This window comes from Nesoenas mayeri, assembly GCF_963082525.1.
Source record: "Nesoenas mayeri genome assembly, chromosome: 3".
In the NCBI taxonomy this organism is placed as follows: domain Eukaryota; kingdom Metazoa; phylum Chordata; class Aves; order Columbiformes; family Columbidae; genus Nesoenas; species Nesoenas mayeri.
Window position 1 is genome coordinate 26,142,101 of NC_137544.1, and position 24,628 is coordinate 26,166,728.

General features: G+C 38.2%; 1 protein-coding gene across 2 annotated transcripts in view; it reads right to left on the reverse strand.

The window, feature by feature from the left end:
* Nucleotides 1-881: 881 nt before the first annotated feature.
* Nucleotides 882-24,628, reverse strand: part of BMP5 (bone morphogenetic protein 5) — a gene marked incomplete at its 3' end in the record, with an annotated part of 56,629 nt that continues 32,882 nt past the window's right edge. Inside the window, exons 4-7 of one of the 2 annotated variants that reach the window (XM_080342019.1) lie at nt 16,495-16,692; nt 6,670-6,746; nt 4,694-4,804; nt 882-1,031 (exon numbers count right to left, since the gene is read on the reverse strand). In XM_080342019.1, the coding sequence (XP_080198145.1) occupies nt 882-1,031; nt 4,694-4,804; nt 6,670-6,746; nt 16,495-16,692 (536 nt within the window). The remainder of the gene's footprint in view (nt 1,032-4,693; nt 4,805-6,669; nt 6,747-16,494; nt 16,693-24,628) is intronic. The other variant, XM_080342020.1, reaches the window with a different exon arrangement.

Consider the following 24,628-nt stretch of genomic DNA (forward strand, 5'->3'; position numbering starts at 1 on the left):
TGCTGTTATTATAAAAACATTTGCCAGAGCAGTCTAATAGATAATAGACTGATATAATTTGAGGTAAGAATGTTGTAGTTCAATTTGTAGTGTTAAATATGAAAGTCATAGAGGTGAGAGTCAGTCTCCACAGAATTCCCAAAGCTTTGAGCCTTTTGCAAGCTCTTCAGCCCACAAGCCAACAAGTAACATAACTCCTGCAGTTACACTCATCTTGTTAAAGAAAATAGTTACAATTATGTGAAATCTTTTCACTTCTATTTTCTACCTACTATTTATTTACTTAGACACTGTTCAACGTTTCACTTTTTCTAATGGAGCAGAACTTCTAAAAGAAATATATATTTAGCCAAGAAGTTTTGTTTAGTGTTTGTTTTTTGTGGGGTTTTTTTGTGGTTGTTGTTGGTTGTGTTTTGTTTTGTTTTGTTTTTTCCTGTGCCTTTTTCTAAATAGATACCCCGCCACAGTTTTCATTGGCACAATAAGACCAAACATATTTTAGTTCCTTTAACAACATGAAGCAGCTACAGAAGTTCTGGAGTTTCTAGCTTTAAAAAAAAATTAATACAAAGGCTTTACTTAAAAATATTGAAATGGGATGAATTAGATTCCAGTATGATATATTGAAAAATTAGTTTGTGAAGTTCTATTGCATATTAAGGTGACTCATAACATAAATGATTTTGAAATTTATCTCATACAAAAAAACCTATATACTTTTAAATAAATAAAAGCTACTATATACATTATACTGTACATTTAAATGAGAGATGACATGAAATGGAATAAATTTAGGACTGTGTTTTCATCAGCAGGGCTCATATCTTGACTTTATTACAATTGCAAATAAAATCCTCTGCTTTAGATTATTTTTTTTTATTCTAGTGGCAGCCACATGAACGCACGACCATATTCCTGTATTTTTTTAAAATAACATTGGAACTGTCATCAAAGTAGAGCACGGAGATTGCGTTCAGTTTTGTTGGTGCACAGCATGGCTTTGGTACATGATCAGGGAACATCAAATGAACCTGAAAGACAGATAAATACATAGCTCATATATCAAACAGAGAGGTACAAGGACGTCAGTGCAAAACATGTCTTTGCAATTCAGAGAGTGCTGCGCTCGCAGATTTTCTTCTGTTAGCAGCTTGAAAGCACAGCTTACCTCCAGAAAGTTGCTCTGATTTCAATCGTGTGGGCAGATATACAATAATAGCAGATGCAGAGATAAATGAGGAAGAGTGGCCAAGAGAGAAAGCTGGTTTTCAGATGAAATTTAGAAAAGGGTTGGAGTTCGGCAGCTGCTCAGACAAACACTTTAACATATTGCTAGTACCATCTCTGCAGAGGACAGCACTTAACATGAAGCACAGGCTCAAATCCTGAGTCCCACCGGGACCCCAGCATGTGCTAAAGTGCTTTCCTGTGTCAGGGTCTCGGTGTGAAGGAAAGTCTGTCACAGACTGTGGACAAAGGCTGTGCAGGCAAAGGCTCATCCTGAAACTGTTTCCTGCCTATGAAGTGATACAATGTAGGTTCTTAGACAGCATGAATGTATCTTAAGGTCTTATCTAGGTATCTGTGGATCCAATTCTACTTCTACTGAAGTCTAAGTCAATTCATAAGGTGGGTGCCAGCTGATCAGAGGGATTGGGAAAAGGACTGAGGCAGAAAAGGCTTTGTGTGCACTAGGCTGAAATATGACAATGAAAGGTTAAAGAGAAAGAAAAGAGTTTTGAACAGCATCCCAGAATGAACAAGATCTAGTGGAAATATCTGAAAATGGGGGATATACAAGTTCTTCGTACTTGAAAGAAGGTTAGATGTAATATTCTACACATGCTGAAGACTTGGAAACTAGGAAGGCCAGAAAAGAGGGAGTTGTAATAGAGGGGGCAAGAGATTATTAAGGCATGGATGAAGACTTCAGCAGGAATAGGTTTCATTTGTATGTTAAGTCTTTGTAAAACTGTTAGAGCCATCTGTCTTGCAGTGATATAAACCCAGAGCCTTTGCCAGACAACAGAGAAGAGACTATCAGGAAACGATTTTTACATAACTGTTACCATGAGAAGGTCTTTTGAAATGAGCAATAATAAATCCTGAAGTAGCAGTTTCGTAAGGGTTTAGACACACATTTAAAAACAGTTTAACAAATGAATAGCAAAGCACTGGAGAAGAGAATGATTGTGCCTCGTCTAGGTAGATGTTTGCCCTGCCGTAACTCCTGGCTCCACCAGCCCCTGCCACCCCAGCTGCGAGCTCCATGGCTCTGCTAGCCCCGCATGACAGTGATGCTCACAGCCTTTTCAAGAGTGAGCCTGGAACCTGCTGATCCACTGACTTGCATGACAAGGAGGTCAATGCTGCTCCAACACCTGCTCAGAGAGTGATGAGAAGCAAGAGGGGAGAAGAAAACTTGTATAATTCATTAAACACATTCTATAATGTATTTATATGCATCTGTATCATCTATCTGCCTAAGTTCAGCCTCAGAAAAAGGAGAGAGGTATTGGCCCAGCATTTCTCCTATTCTTGTTACAAAAGAAAAAAAAATGAGTCAGTAAATTTGGAGGGATACCAAGGAACAGTCACTTCCCAATCCAAAGACCGGGCTTTCTTAGAATGGTGTAATCAGTATGGCTGGGAGATGATTACATTTGGATTAGGGTGGGGTGTATGAATAATTGTTTTCCAAGCCATCCCCATGTGCACACCTTGTGCAAATCTGAATTTTTTATAATTTAAACCAGAAAGCATTCAACTACTGTTATCTCATTTAATTTATGTGCAGTTAAAATTTAATTAGCCTCATGATTTTTTGGCTGCACAACTGAATGCATGTGTAGTACATGCAGAGGGAGACACACAATTCCAAAAAGGCCATAAAAAAGAGGGAAAATTTAAGTATCCATTTTAAAAAATAGGACAAACTAAATGAATTTCTGAACAATGGGAAGTTAACAATTTTTGGAAAGGATAGACACACAAGAGAAAATAGCACTGGACCACTTCTTATGTAACAGTCTATAATTATAGGAAGGAACTCTAACCTGGGGATCTCAATGATATTGGCAGCTTTTCTGGACAATGTTTGCATAATGCTAAACTATTGCTTTGCTGACCTATTTCTTTCTAGCTCACGACAGCATATATGCTGTTCTTCATTGTCTCCCAAGCACGTTGCTATATTCTTTGCCAACTGGCATTTGCAGTTCCCTTTCACCTGAACCCCTTACCACAGTTTTATTTATTTCCAGCCTCTGACATTTTCCCTTCGTTTTGTAAGTCTTGCTGACTCAAATTCTGGTATACAGAAATAATGTTGCACTGGTGGCTGGACTTGGAGAAGGTGAATAAATGAAAAGCTGAATGGAAAGGAAGAGGCTTCAGCAAATGCTAAGGTTTTAAAAATGTCTACCTCATTAAGAAATACCTGGCAATTTTCACAAGCAGAATTTACTCTCTTTCAGAAATCAGTTAAGCTTTATTTGTTCGGTGTGGGGTTTTGGTTTGGTGGGGTTTGTTTGCTTGTTTGTTTGTGGGCTTAAGGTTGTTTGGTTTTTTTTGTTTTCCCAGGAGGGAAATAGCTACATTCATTTCTGAAGGGGTAAATTATTTTCAGGCACAGATTTTTTAATGTAAAAATCAAAGAAAATTATCACCGTCCATGGAAAGACTCATTAGCACAGTCTGATGGTCAAGATACTTTCCTATCATCAGTTTAAATTAGAGAGTGCCTTAAACCTATGTTCCTCTAATTGTAGCCTAGTGCCTTGACCTTTCCAGAAACTAATTAGTGATGGCAACCCTTTCCTGTTCTGCTTTCATACTCCTACTCCTTCCTAGTGTATTATCTCTCATTCCTCTGTTTCTTAATAATTTTGCTAATACTGATGCTGCTCAGAGCCAATTCTTCAGCTGGCACAAGTGAAAAATTATGGCCAGATATTGGATCCACCACATTACACTTAGCCATAGCCTAAAGGTCTTGATTTCTGTAGATGCCGCGTTTTCCAAACCATAGCTGAGTGCTGCTGGGCTAGAGGAGACCTAGCCAGCTGCTTCAACTAAGATCATCTTTTTGGCTGCTCCAGCTGATGTACAGGACTAGCATAAGAACTAGCAGAGGCAGAAAGCTGGCTGCAAATCCCCTTTTACATGTACCAGGCAGAGCAACAGATCCAAACACACTTATTTATAGATTGCATTTGTTAGCCAGGCATGACTGAACACAATTTCTTAGATGTAAGTGCATCTGCTTGCAAAGCTTCACATTAAATTACGGTTTAACTATCTCTGCCAACAGTTGACAACAGAGGTCCACAGAGTGGCCAAGTGTCAGTATTTCTGGAAGGTATAGCATGTAGATGTTAACACAGAGCTTCAATAAGCTGCAAAATGCTCTTGGAAGTGGGACCAGGGGGCCCCTTTGGTTCCTGTCTACACAATTCTCCAGTAATACAACACAGTTTTTTCATGTGTTATTGCACTTGAAATGGAAGGGAAACCTGCCACTCTGGTCACCAGTCATTCTCCAGTGTAATCTTCAATGAATGAATGAAATGGGTTATCATTTAAAGAGAAATAACCAAAATCCAATAGTAGCAAACAAAGAGGAAGATACAGCCCCTGTTCCAAGACACTTGCAACTGCAAAATAGGCAAATAGAATATAGGCAGAGGCATACCAGAGTCTGAACAATGGCGTGGTTTGTTGCATTCATGTGGGCATTGAGGGGGAAAGAACACTCTCCATCGCAGTAAAATGCAGCATAGCCCTCTGGTGCAATAATCCAATCCTGAAACAAGAACAAATGAAAACACTTGTTTGATTTTGTTATTGTTTTGTTTGTTTTGTTTTGTTTTTCTCACTTAGAGAATTTAAAACAATATCAAACTAACTATGAGTTGTCCAAGGACAAAATGAACTTCAGAACGTGGCATGTTAAGTTACATTTTCTTTGCCAGAAAAAAAAAGGAAGTATTTGTTTTGTTCATGCAAAATTCTGACTAAAATGAAATTAAACTTAGAAACATGTACTGAATACAAACTAATGAAGCTGTGAGGCAAATTAAAGGTCCAAATATGTTTGTCAAAACACTTTTCTTCATAAGCTAAAAATCTTGAGCACTTCTTGTTGCAACAAAACTAATCCAAATGCATCCTCTTTCTTCAGCATTCTCAATACTAATAATTATTGTGCGAGACTGAGGGTTGCTAGAGATTACCCATTGGAATGTCACTGAATAAGTCATTTTGAGTATTTCTGGCAACTCAGCATGGGGAAAACACCACAAGAGGGGAAATATTTTAAAATGTTAATGAAAGCTATGTGTTTAGTTTGCTGAATTCTTCCTTCGACAGGCAAAGGTAATGGAGGAGCTGTGGGAAGGGCAGAGAGGATAAAGTACCTACTTCTTGCATTTTATTTCTTTTTGTCTCATTTGACTATGAGTTTCACTGACTCGATATCATATATTGCAGCTTCGGCTTACCAACCAAAACTCTGAATTCTTCAAGTATTATTTTTTTTGTGAAAAAAATAGATTTTCTTTTCTCTGTGGCCAACTTGAAAGACTGATCTGAGAGCCTTTCACATCTTGGGGGCATATCAGAATTTACTGTTTCAAAAAATGAAAAAAACTGGTGATACCTGGAAAAATCTGTGATCTGCAGAGAGACAATACTTCACTTGTTCAGTAGCCTGAGTTCAAGGCAATACCACAAGCCTGCTCTGTGGCCATGCACAGGGTGATTATGCTCTGCAGACTTGGGAGAACAGTCTCCGCCTACTTCTTCAGGCTGCTGTGAGGATAAACATACTACAAAAAGTCAGGCAGAATAATGAGGCCATATGAGAAAGCTACATTTGTAAAGGATGAGCTGGCACTAAAGAGATAGCACACTTTTTCTCTTCACAGACTTGTTCTGCTCATGGAGAATTGTTTTTAAATCATTCAGAGAAATGTGAAATGCACAGCCAGCCATCTTTGAATTTTTACCTACATATGCAATATGTCTAGGTTATAGGTTGCTGATAGCCTTCCTTTTCTTTCATTTTAGAGAGCTCTTTGCTTTCTGGAAAAAAGAACCCCTAAGTTGATTGCTATTTTCTTTTCTCTTAAAGCCCTGTCTCTCTCTTTACAACCTTTTACTACAAGTAACTTCTTTTTTTTGTTACTGTATGGCAGGAGAAGTTTTTCCTGGAAATTATATAAACTTAGATACGGTGTTATAAAGACCACTAAGCAGTGAACTAATTCCTTATGGACCCTACCCCAGTGAAACCTCTCTGACCTGCAGCAGACAGCACTGAATGAAGGAGAATTCAAGTGCAAATTTCAAAAGTTCCATTTCTCAGTGTGGGGATTTTGGTTTCTTTTACAGCAGACCTGGTCACATCTTGAGTAATAGTTCAGATATATCTTTATGTGAATGAATCAAGATTGTAAAGCTATTAATTTATGCAAAATCTCTGAAAGAACAGCAGTCAAAAAAGATAAAGTTATATAGATAGATATTAATTGCAAAATGCACTTAAAGAATTTGTCTCTCTTCAGTGAAATATTAATTACCATGAGGAAAATAGACTGTAAATAATAAGGGACTGTAAAATAGATTGCCCTAATTAGAATTTATAGGAAACAGCATTTATAACCATACCTGCCATCCTAAGTCTCGGAAACTCACGTAAAGTTCATGTTTCTTACATGCTTGCTTTTGCTCGCTTGTGTTATAATCTACAGGAAGAAAATGATAATAAAAAATTGCTTAGAAGCATTGTTAGAACCAACAGATTTAGCTATTTTTGAGCTCCTGACCAAACTGTACAAAGGAAAGGAAAAAGCATACTGTCATTTATATTCCTAGGGGTAGTCATAAGGGCAATATAAAATAGGCAATTCAGAATCAGCAGTGCCAGCTTGATACAATTTGTGTGCACAGACAAAATGATGCATTCAGCATTAGGGAAAATGGGTTTACAAGATACCTGTTTGCTGGCTAGCTAGATAAAACCTCTGATGATATGTAGACAGACAATCAAAGGAGGACAAGTCAGATCTTGATAGAAGAGGTGGGAAAGTCATCTATATGTTGGCACAGGTTTAATTGCCAGGTAAAGAAAGTAGCCCAGTTGTAAAGATAAATTAGCAATGAAAAAAATTGTCCTGAAACAACAGAATTTCCAAGTCTGTTATTTAAGCATTAGCTTATTTTTACTCTTCCATTTGTTACCGTATTTTCTGGAAATATTCACCACTTAATGTTCTTCATTTGGTAACACTAATGTAAACAAGTAGACTAACAGATGCTTTTTAAAAGCCTGAATGTTTCTGTAGTGTCAGAGGACATGCAAAGCCTTTCATACATGCTTCTCCAGAACGATCTTAATCCTTGAGAAAATGAAGTGCCTGTTCTTTACTGCTCCTGAGTAACAGGAAAAGAAGGGAATGGGGTCATGCCTTCACCACATTAGCACCCCAGCGTTGGTTTTTAGTGCTATTCTAGTAATGCCATCAGTGAGGCATGTAATGGAGCAGAGAGGACAGGCTGTCTCCTCTGATTCCATTTTAAAAATGCTGAAGTGTCTTTTTTTTGACAAAAATAATCATTCCAAAAGAAAAAAAAACAAAAACAAAATAAAATAAACCAAACCCCAAACAAACAAAACCCCACTCTCAGTTGAAGCTCACAATGAGAAAAACAAACAAAGAAACAAACAAGACATGGAAAAATAAACAAAACCTTCAATTTTGTGAACAGCATTTTTTTTTTTTAATTAAGAGACTTGAGGTTGGGATGGTGTCATGTACTGATAAGGATAATATCCGAAACACCATGGAAAAACCAGTTCATCCAGCCACAGGAGATGATATATTCAGTATAGGGTGAACTGCAATTTACATATCAACGACAAGCTAACTAGCCACAGCCCAGGCCGGCTGACCGATACAGGAGGTGGGGAACATGACAGAGGGCACACAGCTTCACCTTCTGATATGCCCAACATGGCACAAAGGGAAAAGCTGAGACCCTTTGTCGCGGTTGAGATGGACAAACGACATGGACCAAGTTCTTTCAAGATGAAAGTAATAGATGCCATTTGGTCCATGTCATTTGTCCGTCTCAACCGCGACAACCCTTCAACATGGCCCGAGACTTGTCGATCTTTCACAATCATCCCTTCCGCCCAGACTTTTCTCTCTCTCACAATAATACCTCCACAAAAGACCAAAAGTTATGCAAGCAGGCAACCCAGAGGACTATAAAGGCCCATGCTGTGCAAGCACTGACGACGCTCACCCACCATCATGAGGACCACTCTGCCCACCAGTCTCACCACGTGAACTGAATAAAACACCAGAGGATGCTGCACATTGCTGGATCCAAGACTGTGAACTCCATCACACATAAAACAGAGCAATAAGGATGGTGAAATCTTTCTCTCTCTTTTCTTTCTTTTCCATACTTCTACCTTTTTGTTTTCTGTTTTATATGTAGCATAGTAATATAAGATTTTCAGCCCTGCATATGCTGCAAATGTTTAATTTCTACTGATTGAGCCTACAATAATGTAAATCCTTCTGCCACCGAATCATATACCATTTGGGCTCAGCTGCAAAATAAAAGCCTTTTGTTTGTGGACTTTAAGTACTGTGTGCAGTGTTTTCCAACTGGGGGGGACGCACAAACCTGAGTCACTTCTCCCCCCACTCATGCCTGAGGGCAGGACGTGACACATGGGAAGGTCTCTATTTAAAAATTCCTAGAAAATTAAGAGAGAGAGAGGTCTACAGTCTATGAGATAACACATCGTAGTGTTATCTATCTATTCCCTATTCTAGTAGAAAACTCTTCCAAATATCTGGCTTAAAAGAGCTTTTCTGCAAATTTACCAACTATTTCTTGTCAGCTGTCCTGATCTGTGCTATCATTTATCCTCTTATTTCTCTTCAGTTTCTCTGTGTCTTTCTGAAGACATGATGGCCAAAACTGAACACAGTGCCAAGTAAACTATTTCCTACATTTCCCAGATTATTTTCTAGCAGTATTTCCCAGAACAGGAGTTTTGCAGCAAAACCACACTGTCAAATGATTGACTTCACATATTTTTTTATATATATATATATATATTTATTTATTTATTTTTATTTATATATATATACATATATATATATGTATTGCCTGGTCACCTTAGGTTTATATTGTATTTATGCAAATCAATGACTAAAGAATAGGTTAGGGGTGAGGATGCTGATAAGAACTACAGTATGATTTGTCTGCAGCAACCATGATATTGTGGAATTAGCAGGTTCTGAGAGATGACGAAGATCGACAACAGCATTGCAACCCTAGACTTCAGGAGAATAGGTTTCAGCTTGGTCAGAGATCTTCTTCACGTGAACTCATGGGAGACTGGCTTGGAGGGCAAAGGACACCATGAGAGCTGGCTGGTCTTCCGGAGCAAACTTTGAGAGAAGCATAAGGTAAGTCCACTCTCATGTCCAAACGGTCAAGCAGATGTGGCATAAAATCACAGTGGCTGAATAAGAAACTCTTGACTGAGTTTGAATTCAATTAGGAAGTAAAAGTACTGTGGGATTGGGATGAGTTATACAGCAATAATATAGATATGTTGCTTGAGCACGCAGGGATGGGTATTAAGAAAGCCAAAGTTTAGCTGGAGTTGAAAATTGTGAGGGATGTGAAGGTCAGCAAGGACTTTTATAGGTACATTCACAGCAAAAAGAAAAACTAAGAAAAATACAAATTCATCATTCAGCAAGGCAGAGAGCCTAGTTGCAAGGACTCAGAACAGATTAAGATACTTGGTGCCTTCTTTGTCTTGATGGAGCCCTGCTTTCCTGGAGATGACTGAACATCTGCCCGCTGATGGAAGGCAGTGAATGAATTCCTTGTTTTGCTTTGCACGTGTGCAAGGCTTTTGCTTTACCTATAAAACTGCCATTACCTCAACCCACAAGTTTTCTCACTTTCAATCTTCTGAGTACTCCCTCTCATCTAGGGAGTGAGCGAGTGGCTGCATGGTGTTTAGTTGCTGGTTGGAGTTAAACCACAACATCAACGTCATTGCAAAGTCACTCCCTACCATTTTGTTTGTTAATAGTGACTGGAGGGTATTTCTGATGATTCAGAAACGGAAAATATCACAACCATCTTCAAGAAGGACAATCAGCTTGACCTCAGTTTCTGGAAATTCTATACAACAAATCCTCCTGGAAGCCATGTCCAGGCACATGAAGAACAAGAAGGTGTTTTGTAACAGCCAGCATGGATTTGCTACACCAAACTGTGCTTAACCCACCTAATTGTTTTCTGTAATGAGCTGACTAGTTTTGTGGGCTTGCGAAAAGCACCGGGTGTTGTTCACTTTACTTTTAGGAAGGTTTTTGATATGGTCTCCTGTTGTTTTCTTATAGCCAAATTGGTCAGATAGGTTTGGATAGGTAAAGAACATAATGAGTGGAAATTTGGCTGATCTGCTGGGCTGAAAGGGTTGTGATCAGCAGTACATAGTCCAGCTGGCAGCTGGTTACTAGGGATACCTCTAAAGGATCAGTACTGGTGCCAATAGTGACTGAAGTCTTTGTTAGTAACTTGGACAATAGAACAGAGTGTGCTCTCTGCAAGTTCACCAGATCTGGGAGGAGTGATCAATCATCCAAATTACCAATAAAACGTTGGACTGGATCAGATCCAGAAGAGGCTCAATGAGATGTCACTCAAATTACCCACCCAAATTTTACTGTTATTGGTAACATGCTCTTCGAATCTGCTTTTTTTTTTTTTTTTTTTTTTTTTAATAGGCTATGTAGCCACTTTCTCTTGAATATAGCTGGGCCCCAAACACAACACGTCTCCTGAAGCTGTCTCAAAACCTGTGCACAAGTCAAAATATATCCTTTTGCAGTACTAACTTGTTCTAGTACCAACAGGGATGTTAAGTTAGGCTTTCTAAGCTATAATACCCCAAATCCTCATCACTTTTAAAAGATGAACACTACCTTCATTCTTACGGTATTTTCCTAGCCCTTCATGGGCTGATTCTCAGTGACAGTCGTTAAAAGTTCTCCAGAGGTAGGTAGTTATCTGCTGCCATCTCAGATACTCTCAGTTGCCACAGGGCATATAGGATCAAAATAGATACCCACATCCTATGAGAGTCCTATGTCTTTCTGGATTAGCCACTGGAAACAAGGCAGGCTATCCTAAGACATCACAAGTTTTAAAAAATCTATATGCGTTTAAAAAACCAAAATCTTTTAGTTATACTTTGTGCTGAGTTGTCTGTAATAATCTAGTATGTTCTGCACACACTTAAGAAGTAACGTGAAGTAGTGGAAAGTAAAGGAACCTGGAAAAAAAAATGAACTGTGTTTCACTGATCAGTCTTCACAAGAATCTATATACTGATTTTGACTAATATCAGTGCTCATAGGAGGCAAATATTGAACTCTTCTATTTCAGCTGCTGGGGATTTAAAATTCAGTCATATAAAATGCAAGTCACTTTGCAAAAAAGCTGTGACTGAAACACATGGGAAAGATGTGCATATGAGAAAATCAGGAAAGTCACAATCCAGTTTTTGGTAGTACCCAAGTGGGCAAACAAAAGAAAACTGAAGACTGTGCTTTTGCCAATTTTCTCTCAGTCATGACATTTTCATATTTAATAATATGTACAGAAGGTTTAGCACCAGAACAAAGCAAAGTCCCTACAGCTAAAGCAGACAGGGTGAATAATAAATATGTAAGACACCACATAGATGTCTTCATTGTCTCGATGCTATGAATCATTTGAATACAGGTTAGGCAGGGGTGGATGAGCAGCCACACCAGAACACCTGATATGCTGGTCTGAGTTCCATATGTGGGCATGTATCTGCAAACCATCTAGCCCACACACATTCGAAGAAAGGGAGACTTGAACAAATCTGTATTCCTTCCTTGAATTCTTTCATATAAGACAAATGTTATATGTAATGTAACATTTCATATAAGTATCAAATGTGACATTCATAATAAGATCTGGTGCAAAGTATCCAATTACACATACTGTAGCTTCAAGGCCCATATGCTTATTCTGTCAAGAATCAAAACCATCGACTACTGTGACTAAAAAAACATTGTTTTGCTGCTATTCAGAGACTGCAGCTGGGGTCCAAACACCTACATAGCAGAAAGAGTTGTGGAAGGGAGAAAATATATTTATAAGAAATTTAATGAGGGTTTGTTGGGTTTTTTTTTGCAAGGGAAATAAGCACACATATACATGCCTATATGTACTGTCACAAAGTACTGTGTTTTTGATTAATTAATGCAACACCAACCAATAAAATACAGGAAATGCAGAGTGAAGTACTGTTAAGTTTAATTCTCTCTTATCTTTGCAATGCATTGGGGTCATCTTGTCTTGAAGTTCTTAGCAACAAAGCTGAACCTAAATCTGTCAATATTTGCATGGCTCTTATAATAACCGACACTTAGAGATTTTACTTTCTTCATGTTGTATTTGTGTGTATCTTCATTAATAATTTTTAAAATGTATTGTCCACTGGAAGGGAAGAACTGAGTTGCCCAGTGATGCATTCCTTTCGATGTACTGAGAATACAATAAAGCTTATCACTGAAGTCCAAGAACTTAGAAAAAAAGAAAACAAAAATAAGATGACAAAAGGCCATGGCAAAGGGAAGGAGAAAGAGAAAAAAACAAAAACAACAAAACAACAACAACAAAAAAAACCCACACAAAACAAAACAAAAAAAACCCCACACACAACAGAAAAGGAAGGAGAAAAAAGCAAGGGGGGAAGGAAGGTATGACTAGAAATGTTTGGATCGACGTGCAGAGAGAATTATTACAAAAACCTGTGACGTATAAATGGCAGCATACCTATCTGGGTCTGCCTACATAACCTCTGGCCATGTAGATGAGCATTTTTCACTGCCAATGTCTGACTTAGATGCTGTAGATATAAGATTATGGAACAAGCTTAGATACAAGGACCCACATCACACAATTACGTTTGCCCATCACTATGTCATTTATGCCAACAGTGTCATGCATCAGGGGATAGATGAGAACTGAATATGGCCTATTGACAGGCTGCCATGAGGAAGGTGATGGGGAGAATTATTTTGGTTTTTCTTTGGTTTAAATATGAAGAGATGAATCATACTTTTAAAGTGCTGCTCATTACTGGAGGCTGTAAAGAACTGGGAGAATCAGCCTTCTACTGCAAGCCTGCTGGGATGCAGCATATTCACTGCAATTGTGCAGATCCTGGGGCTGGTGAATAGGTGGAAAAGGGAATAGCTGAAGGACTGCCTGTATTCTGTGGAGACGTGAAGATCTGGGAATAAGAATATGTTCTCTCTTTCATGCCTTTTTTGCACACTAGAGCATCTGGATAGAATCTGCATGTTGCCTTTGTAGCCGTCAGTGTGCTCATCTGCAGATTTTAATGAGCACTGTTGCAATAGTAATTAAAAGTGTTTTGAATCACTTATAGCATGGAAAGTCCCACCACTGATCATTAATGGCACCCGAATTAAAGATGTTTTTTGTGAGCTGAGGACTGTTGAGGCAAACTGCAAGGCAAGAGCATGGAAGCAGATTTGCTATGGTGCGGGAGCTACTCCTCCAAGCAGTTTTGCTATGGAGGACATTGCTGTGTGAGGCTGTGGTTATTTTTCTGCCTTCAGCTTTGCCACCTATTCCAGCCTGCTCATATCTTGCTGCCTCTGCCTTTGATGCAACTGCATATGCAGTTGCTTCTTAACCTAATTTTGTTTTAGCAGTAAGATTTTCTTGAACTGCAACCTTTTTTGACAGAGATCTGGCATGGATCAACATACACACTGATGCAAATCTAGGCTTATGCAGACTATGGACCTAAAGAGGTTAAGAGAAAATTTGTTTCATAACGCTCATTTCACTAGAGATGTTCTGATTTTTCTTGTTTTACAAGAGCTCTGAAGCATGACTGAATGAACAGATGAGGTTGACCAGTGCTTTGAGACATACAGACAGCTCTTCCTGAAGTAATTCTCACGCCAATGCAACTTACTGGCATGTGTTATGGTTGAGTTTTTCCCAGGTTAAACAAGAAGGGAGCTTGTGTTCTGCTTTCCTGCTATAATCAAGGAGGCTTAACAAATCTGTCGAATTCTCATTTCCTCATGGAATAGAAAGATGGGATTCAATCTGAAAGTATTATATTTAAGTATCTTGTGTGTACAGTTCACTTTGATGATTTGTTCCTCTCTCTCAAAAAAATGTAATTCTCAAAACTGGTAGACATTTTCCAGGAAAAAAGTTTGGGGTTTTTTTTTGTTTGGGTTGGGGTTTTTTTTTGTTGTTGTGGTGGTGACTGTTTTGATTTGGTTTGGTTTGTATTTTTGTGCAAACAGAAGCTTACTGACCTTTGAGGTAAGAGATTGGAGTTAATGCAGTTGCACAGGTCATGTTTGACTGTATTTAAAACAAACAAACAAACAAAACCCCAACCCCCCCCACCCTCTTACCCTCTTGTTGTGACGAGGGTCCAAAGCCCTTTTAGGAAAATAGGAAAGTGCATCATAAAATAGCAGTAAAAAAGAAGGAACAGTTTCTGCAGAAAACAATGCAGATTCAGTTCTTCTACTGAAGTCAATGAATTTAGAATGAGCATCAGCTAGCAAGCTTTGATGTGCGTGCTTAAGCAATGTCTGAATTACAAGATGCTCAGTCAATTTTTAACCTTCATTGCTTCAAAAAACTGGAAGTAGTTTAAGCAGATAATGAAGAAAGAGTATTTAGTCAATATCACTTTATGAATAATGAATAATTTAAAAAATGCCTTTCTGCTATAAAGCATGTAATTTCTTTTGTTCTTGTTGGTTTTGTGTTGGTTTTTGTTTGGCTTTTGGTTTTGTTTTTGTTTTTTACTAGTAAAAAGCTAAAATTGTCTAGTTTGGTACTTCTTTTATTGTTTATAACTGCTTTCCTGCAATATTTACTAATAATAAGGGGTTAAAATTGTGCAGATGTGCTATTTGTGGTATAGTTACACAGAATACCAGAAAAACTTGACAACACTCAACCTCAAACAAAAAAGCAGTTGTAAATAGAGATTTCTTGTGCCTCAACAAATGTCAGAGGCTTTTCAAAAGCTAGGGTCCTCAGAGGGAACATGTGCATCTCTCTTAATCATCTACCTCAGAAAAAAACTGTGCTCCAGGTCCTCAGTGGAAACTAGAGAAATAGCAGTCTTTTTCCTACCTATACATCATATGCAAATAAAAATGAGCCCACTACTGAAGCAGTAGATTTTTCGGGATATGTTTTAATACTCATTTTTAGCCTTAAAGTGGGATTTTGTTCCAATAGATCATCAGGTAAACTTTAAATTAGTCTAGAAACATCAGTTATTAAAATAATTTCTATGACTTCTTTAGCAAATCAATAGCAGTTTGTGACCATTAAGGCAAAATTCCTCTGTGTGCAGAAGATCAGGGAAAGGCTTTTGCATTACATTAGAGAGGCCTCTACTCTGCCACTTTGGAGATTCTGAGATGGATATAAGCAATGCATAATGCTCATAATGTTTCCCCTCAAATAAATGTGTTCCACTCCATTGAATTTTTTCCACTAAATACTAATTTTCTTACTTGTAGGTATCCACAGGGCTTAACAGTAGCATCTATATCAAAGTTTTGATATGCTGGTACAAGATCTGCCATGCTTTTAGAAAGGTACATTTTCTTATTCTGTCCCTGAAAAGCAGAAATGTGTGTTCAAAAATGCGAATATTTAGAATGTGACTTTGTGCCTTCAGCTGAACAAGCAATTCAAGAAAGAGATGGAGCAAAGCTTATTCCAGGCTCTAATGGGACCGAAAATGTTTTCACGTGCATTACTGTCAGTACCTTTCAGGTAAATAAGGGATTGAATTCACTCTCATTTAGGGATACCCTGTGTATTTACATCAGCACGTGACAATACATGTAAGTACTTCCTTATTTCCATCATTCAGATTTCTGTGTTACATCTTGGCATCTTCAGCTGAGAGGCAGTTAAACTGTCTTTTGCTGAGGCTTGCTAAACAACAAGTTGGGGTGCAACCCTTCTCTCTACTCTCTTTACGTTTTTGTCGTGCGTCGCAAAGACCTCATGCAGCTGCTTACTACATGGGACTAGTTTCCAGCTCAGATACTGCCTTTCCCAATCTACTTTGTAATTTTACCCTCCAGAAGTCCATGATACATATAAGTGACCTGACTCACAGATGGTAGATCATGCTCAGGGACAACATAAAAAATAGGTGTTGGAAAAGCTAAAGGGGTAGGTAGAAACAGAGCAGGAACACAGTTTCTGACAGTTCAGACAATAAGCAGTATCTTCTTGAGCTACTGGACTCCACTGCATTTGAGCAGGTGACAATAAGTCCTATAAAGAGGCTAGTAAATCATAGCTTCATCTTACCCCCAGCACTTGGCATCCTAGAAGACTCCTGATGACTGCTGGATTTGTTGCGATTCTGATTTTTCCTTTTATTGTTGGCTGCTCGGACAGAACGGAAAAGCACTTCACTTGCCTTGAAGAATGCAACCATGAACGGTTGCTTTGACTGAGGCCCATGTCTTCCAATCAAGCCAGCAGACTTAACATTGATACTTCGACCTATAAAGTAATGGAAATTGTAAGTTGAAAGATGAACTTCTGCCCCTCCTGAAGCCACAGTGGGAGTTCAAATGCTAACTGAAGCATGACAAGGATTTTGTCTGTAGTCCTGAAGTTAGATGACTAAAAATCCTAACTGCGTTTTGTTGAATGGAATATTGAAGACAAAAAGATCACCAACTTACAAGAGTTTCAACATAATTACAGGTAGTTTGTGTTGCATAAAATTGTGATCTCTGTAAACTATATATCTTATTTATTACTCAGGTATTTTAATTCAGTTTCGCATACAGATCTATAGAACTGAAAAATAAATGAGCCCCATTAAAGTCTGTAGGCTGTCGAAAGGGTAATGTAATGTGGTCATCTAATTTTTGCATCACTTGAGCGTGAGATGTGGAACCTTATATCCCCAAAGCAAATTGGTAGCAAAGAGAAGTGTAGATAATAAATATACTTCTGCTTTAAAAATAAATATTGTGCAGTCTTATTCAAACTGATGTTCATTCATTAGTAAAGGTAGGAAGGCAGTCAGTCGTTCAAGAGAACAGAGTTTGAAATATGTACATTATTGACTCTGGTTCTGTTCCCAGGGGATGTGCATATTTCTTTAAAATATTTGTTCGGTCAGGACTGCGTGGTAACCTCACTATATTATAGGATCTAAACCCCACTAAAAGAAAAGAAAGCAAAACAAGTCATTGAAACTGCATCAGTGACATTTTAGCAAATAAACCCTTGCTCTTAACAGAATTTATTTTGGCAGCATAAACACTTTTGTGCGTACATGTATTATGCAGAGCCCTTCAACCGTCAGAAAATGAGACAGTGTCATGTGAAGCTGTGCAGCTGTGCTGGGTGGGGGACACAGAGGTCCCTTAAACACGAAGGTACGGGCACAGGCACCGCCTGCACTGTGCAGCATCGGGGCGCCTGAGGATGCTTCTACACCGACTGGTAAAGTTTGCTACACCAGCAAGGAGGAGCGTCTGCCTCACAAACGTATAATGCTGCTAACTCAATCATCCCAAAAAAGAACTTGCAAATAAGCATAGGAGTAAACCTTATAGAAATAAGCATATAGGTTTCCTTTTCAAACACAAACTTACAGTGGCTGTATGCCAGAGTCTATATTTCTTAGAAAAACTCTATCACTGGCGTAAATGAAAGAGGCAGTTTGATTTGTGGTTAAAGCAGTTTCCATTCTACTTCCACTGTAACAAATGTATTAATTCAGCTCAGACTTCCTCCTTCTGGCAGCCCTTTTGCAGTAAAAAGAGAAATTAGACGTTCCAGCCAAATACCATACCTTGAACTGACCCACTTCAATACATAAACACTTTTACAACATGTTTATTCAGGTGTAGCACTTTAAATTGGTTTAAGATGTTTCCAGTGACAGAGAGCCCAGCAAAAGCAAGAGAAGAACTGAGAAAGTTAGCAGTCATGGGGCAGAGTAATTGGCAACATATTCTGAACAATTTTGATAATTACTTTTTTGACTGCAAGGGAAAAATATATTTGTTGAAGCTTCTGATTTCTTTTTAAATGGCTTTTTAGTCTTGTGTTTCTCTAATTCTTCTTTTCATGTGTTTGAGTTACTATTAAATAATTCAGTAACATTAATTTCTATATGTTCCAATCTTCTCTTGCAAGTCAGATATGAAAAACTGTACAGACTATTCTCTATTCATTGCAACATGGACAAACTAGCCTCTTACCACAAAGTTCCAAGTTTCCCCTCATTTCTAGAGGGAATATTTTTACTATTTTTCTTTATTTTTTGTTCCAATGACTTTCAGAATTTTAATTTTATCTGTAAAATAATAATACTTTACTGGTAGACATTTTAAGAATACTCATAGATTTATATGCTGAGGGCTGTAAAGATGTGTGGAGGTTTTCTGAATTTAAATCTAGGTTCTTTGAATTTACAATGGTGGATATTGTGTGTGAAGCAAAATATCCTTCAAACCAAAGTGAACTCCCTTTAAAATAACTTTTAATATTATTAAGTTTCCTCTGGGTTTCCTTTAGACTTCAGCAATGAGGTGGCTATTAAGATTCCACAAGTTAAGGTTTGCTCGGTTATTCAGGGTATAGAGATATACTATAAAAAATTAATCCTGTAACTCACAGACTTTTTACACACAGAAACAGCTTATGTGACTTTATTCCTTTATTTGTGTGATCTTTTAAGCAGCCAGCCTGAGTTTTTAGGATGCATTTGTTCAATTCATGAACAGTATATGCTCTGAATCTTCTAGTGCAGTCAACAGAAAAACTTTTATTGACTTTTTTCTATCAGTTTATCATATACCTTAGCTTAATTGCAACTTTCAGAAAATGAAGCAATCAAAATATACACTGCCCTTGAGACACTATATTTCTTCCATGGAGGACCTTTGAACTGTTTGGTTTGGAAATTCAAACCACATATGTTATCTCCATTTTAGGTTGCTTCTGTGCAAAAGAAAGTTTGCATTTACAGAACTTCTGTTATCCCTCAATTAAAAAGAAAAAAAGTGTGTGTGGGGGAGATGTCCTTCAGTCTAAGACCACAAAGCTTTGCCTCTTCCCAAACAGAAGGGATTTCAAAGTATACTGCATATGAAATGCATTAATCTTTCTACCACAGCAGTAGCTCCATGTGCTATAGTCTTGTTAGGTAGTCCTTACCTTTGTCCTTAGTGTGGATTTCAGAATACAGTAAGAAAAATCTTACCCTACCCTGAACTGGCCTTTGTAACAAGAAGCATTCATGGACTTCATTTTTAGCAAACAGTTTTAGTCTAACATTTCTTGTAAGCATTTAGAAAATTCTCAGTTTTGATGACAACTGAACATCCAGGTCTCTGCAGCACAGTTGTCCCATACTATGGTATTAGAGCAATATTTTCTAAAATCAGCTGAATGGCTCACGCTGACCTGCTTAACTACACCTTCCCTTGGAGCTTCACCCACATAAAAGTGGGAAAACAAAAACAGCAAGGTGTGACTCTCTGCTTCTCTTGAGCATCTCTGAACAAGTATTGGATGTGGTCAAGCATTCTGAAAAATAGGTTTTGTTTTATACTTCCATTGTATCTTTAATTCTGAGGATTTCAAAGTATTTTCTTCAGACTTTAGAACAAAAGAAGAAGAAACTGCAAGAAACCAACAGTCAGTGTCTGCTCGATTGAGCCTAACCACTGCATTTGCCCCTACACATAGAAAAAAACAAATAAGCATAACAGATGGAGTTACTCTGTCTGGGAACAGTCAGAGTTTTTGTATTCCCCACATTCTGGCATGCACTTCTCAATCCTACTATGATAATTTATTATCTCTTCTCCATATTGACAGGTAAATTCGGAGACTAAGACTTATTTAAAGCATTATGTTCCAAATCTGTTGAACTCCGTAGTCCTTATTCATATGATTTTGAGTCTTTGGCAAGATGTATTTGTTTGACTTGGCATTTGAACTTATTGTTGGCTTTCATTGTATTTGATAGTAAAATGCCCTTAGCAGTTTGCATAAAAGGTTGTCTGGAAGTGCCAGTTTGACTGACTGAACAGAATGAATATTATTTGCCTTTGCACATTCTGTCCCCTTACAATAAAGGAATTGCTGCTGCAAAAATAACTGTAAAGTTCAATAACTGTGAAGATCAGTTTATAAAAAGGTGCTACTCAACAATCCTGATGATTTTCTTCCTTTTTTTTTTAATTAAGCCACAGAATAGGAATAGCAGTCAGAATCATAACCGCAGAGCTATTTGCTGTGTCACTATGTCCATTTTTCTACTGTGACATGCAATTGTATCATACAATTCCTTTCATAAACTGATCAAGTTCCATCTTAAAAGTTCATTTCATCCCCCAGCTGCTCCAAATGGAAATGCAAGAGCCCTTCAAGCTTTCAGTAACAGTCTATCTCACAGTCCTGACCTGAAGACATTGCCTCGTTTTTCACGACATTCAGAAAGCTGACTTCTGAGGCCGCCAGTGTGGATGTCAATGACGGTGGTAAGATTTGTGACTTGGCTGTCTCTCCTTAAGCAACATATATTTTATGTACGGCATTGAGCAGAGACTAATTTTGCAAGAGATTTCAGCATCTTGGCCAGATTTGCACTGGCAACACAGGACAATGAGTGATTCCAAGATCCATTATTTTGTCTTGAGTCATCGAACTGCAGCAAACCACTCATTTTGTTATGAAAAACAAGCACTTATTTATTTTCAAAAGTGTTCAACAGGCCACAGAACACATTTTACAGATTAACCACTACTGCTAGGTCACGGTAGTTATTTTGGTAATAATTGTATATATTTGTAGATAGAAATGAAAACTTTGGTGATGCTGAGTATTCATTTTTAGTTTGCTGAAAAGAAAAAAATTCCAATGCGACATCTATAGTTTCTTCCTTGTGGGGAGTGATGTCTGAAGTAAGGACTGGAAAGGGCCTTTTGGAGAAAGACCCTGAGTATACAAGGTCCAATAACATATAATATTTGAGCAAAAACTGCACTGAGGCTCTGAGTCTGAAAGCTGGCAAAGTAACTTTCAAAATTAGATAGAAACTTTTGTGGTTTCTCATGCCTGAACAGTGCTCTTGAGAGCAATGGAACTTCACAGAAAAAGAATTGAGGTTGAGTTTGGCTACCAAAGCTTAAATGAAGGATTATTAAAAAAAAGGAGAAGATAAAACCTAACAAGACAAATGTGATGGTCTATATATAAGACATCCCCAACACTCCAGCTCTGAAGTATTTTATACTGTCTCTATTGTATCATCTACATAAACTGTTATGCTAACTTTTCTGGGTGGGCACACTTAACTATAGAAACATAACATATGCTTTTGAAGCAAGCTTCATGTGTTTTATTAACTCTTACTCTCTGGAGGCTTTAAGGAATTTTGAAAAATAGGTGGTCTTGGGTGGTGTGCTCCACATTTCCTAGGTTTCATAGCTTTAGTCAAAACTAAAGATTCAGCTTTGTTTTACAAATCTTACATCTTGTTCGTTTTATGCAGTTTTGCTGAAGGAATTTTGCATATCTCTTTGTGTTGATTTTGGTATTCATAGAGATCTTGAAGCTCTTCCCCTCTTGGGAACATGTTAGCAGCCATGGTATGCTGTATTAATATAACATGACAGTACCATGTATGCTTACACAAAAATTCAGATGTGATCATACACAAATCTGTTTGCTAAGTGCTAGATATATCTTTTCAGTTTAATGCACTTCAACCAGGAATGGTTTGTAGGAGTCCCAGGGCTCTTCTGCACCGTTAAAAATGTCTTTAGGAAGACAATAAAACAAGCAGAGATTAGATTAATTGGCCATCCATCAAAGAACAAAATGGATAAAAGCCTTCTGAATGAAATGAAACATAAGTGCTGTTGTTTCTAAAACACTGGTGCTGAGAAGCAGATGTATCCTTCACCTATCTGGGGAGTAGGGTGGAGGTGTAGTTGTACAGCCAGAACCAGTGTGCACCAATATGCAGTGGTAGCAGGAGAAGGGGTAGGAGATCATCTCCCATTCCTGACCTTCCTTACTAACAAAGAGTGGAAAGGTGCTCTTAGTGCAATTACATCCTATGCCAGCTCTGAGTGCCCAGCACCCTGAGGCAGTCCTGCAGCAACCTCACCCAGGAGGTGACCTTGTTTTGGAGGCTGAGAGAATCATCCCTCTGGCTTGGTTCACATCATGATATTCCTGAGCATGTTTAATTCACTAGCGCAATTTTGGCCAAAGTCAGCTCTGGACCAGGACTCATGTAGCTGTACGTAGGCAGTGCTTGAGCCCAAGCTAATAAAACCTGCTGAGGGGCAGGATATATTAGCTCAGGTTCAGTGCTGTTCTAACATGGCTATATGGCTTCCAGATGGCTCAGAATTTAGGCAGAGCTATTGCCTGCCAAAGTCCATACATACAGCAGTATAAATATATATATATATATATCTCCTAAATTCCCCCACTGTAAGGACACTAATGAAGGTGAACTCACTCCTGATACTTTGCCTTATAAATACCAGATCCACCAAGAGACTAAAATGTAACAACCCAGCAGCATCCTCCATGGCCATGCAAGTTAAGAACCAAGGTGGAGGAGAGACAACCTCAGGTTGAGATTCATAATCTTTAGTGTTGAAAGGTAAGGCCAAGACCAATGTAAAGCATGCAGCCTGAAGAAACCAGGGTGCTGCCACAGGTTGCTATGGGTTGAAAGCAAGACAGCCACCCTCTGCAACATAAAGTGGCCATGCTGCTTCTCTGAAGGTTTAATAGGAGAACTTGGAAGGCTCAGGCTGAAAGGAGGAGAGGCTAAAGAAGAGAGAGTGTGTCACTTAGTGTCTCCCCTGTCACCCTGGGAGAAGGACCTCACCAATCCTTCCTGCAGCATGTGAGATTAGGAGCCAAATCCCCTTCCAGGGGACACATGTCACAGTGTACCCAAATACATGCTGGAAAGAGAATTGGCCTTTCCCAGGCTTTACTTGGACCAAGGAACCCATTTCTTTCAAGTTTCCCTTTTCTCTGAGGAAATAAAATACCTGAGGTAAGAATCAGAGTCAGGGAGCTGAGGATTCCTGCTGCCTGCCCACCTCAAACAGCAAGAGAGCCCTAAGAAACCTTTCACAGGACTATGTGGTAACAGAAATCACCTTAATCACCATGGGCTTTTCAAAGTTACCACCAGTTTCTTCCTCTGAGAGCCACAGTAATCTAAGAAAAGGCAGAGACCTACATGGCTGTGGGGGCTCTTGTATCGAGAGTTGTGTATATGGAACTTGTGTTATTCTGTGGATCATCATCAGTGAGCATTACACATCTCCCTCTCCCATTTTCTGTAGACAGCACTGGGTTCTGTTCAGCAATGATACAAACAGCAAAAGGATTACTTTTGCAGCTGTTTATGCTCTTCCAGTAAAAGCCATCTTCAAACTGTTGCTAACTTCCAATTATAAAAATGTAAAATGTTAATACAAAGGTGCTGATTCACTGGAACATGGTTTAAGCCTTAGGATACATATGGTATATATACAGGAAAAGCATCACATGGAGCTTTTTGAATTGTTTCTGCATCTGTATTGATTTTATGCTGCAATTCGTCTAACACCCGCACTCCCATCAGTGTGAAAATGATCACTTCTCATTTTAAACACCATGGAGAGTTTTGGTGTCAAAAGGAGAGAATTGGCCAAAAGGGGATGCTGCAAAATGTTAAGGAAACATTAAAAAAGAGAACCAAAAAACCTGATCCTTAATTTACCACAGCCCCAGGGAAACAGTGCATTATATGTTGACAGCTTCCATATGTGTCATGCAAACCTTTATTCTTACCGTTCAAAATAAAACGTCCCATTAAGAGAAAAAGTCTACATTTCATGCTAAAATGAGGCGTATGATACCAAATACTGTCTTAAAGAAAAAAGAAAACACATTCCAATGTCATGTGGCTTTTTGTACTTTTTCAGCACGTTCAAAGGGGGAAAAATATGAATTACATCAACCAGACATTCTTCCACAGTTGTTTTTATCGCACCGTCATAATAAATAGTTACAATATTTTTACTTCTCATGTAGACATTATTACTAACTATATAATAATAATAATAATAATGCACCATCTTCAAGGATCATGGAAGAAATATATCTACACAAGTGATTGCCTAAATAGTCATTGAAAGATGATAACTGTAAGAAAGATTATGTTAATGGTAATTATAATAATATATTGGCACCCCAGAGCCTCAGTAATTATTAGTATCCCATTTTAAAGGCACTGTATGAACAAATCTAAAAATTAGTATGTATTTACAGACTTGTTTATCCAAGGCCCCAGTGCAGCACCTGAATACCTCAAAGAGGGATCCTCTGACTTAACAGAATCTCATTTAGTTTAACAGTTTGCTGCAACAGAAGGGTTAATAGATCA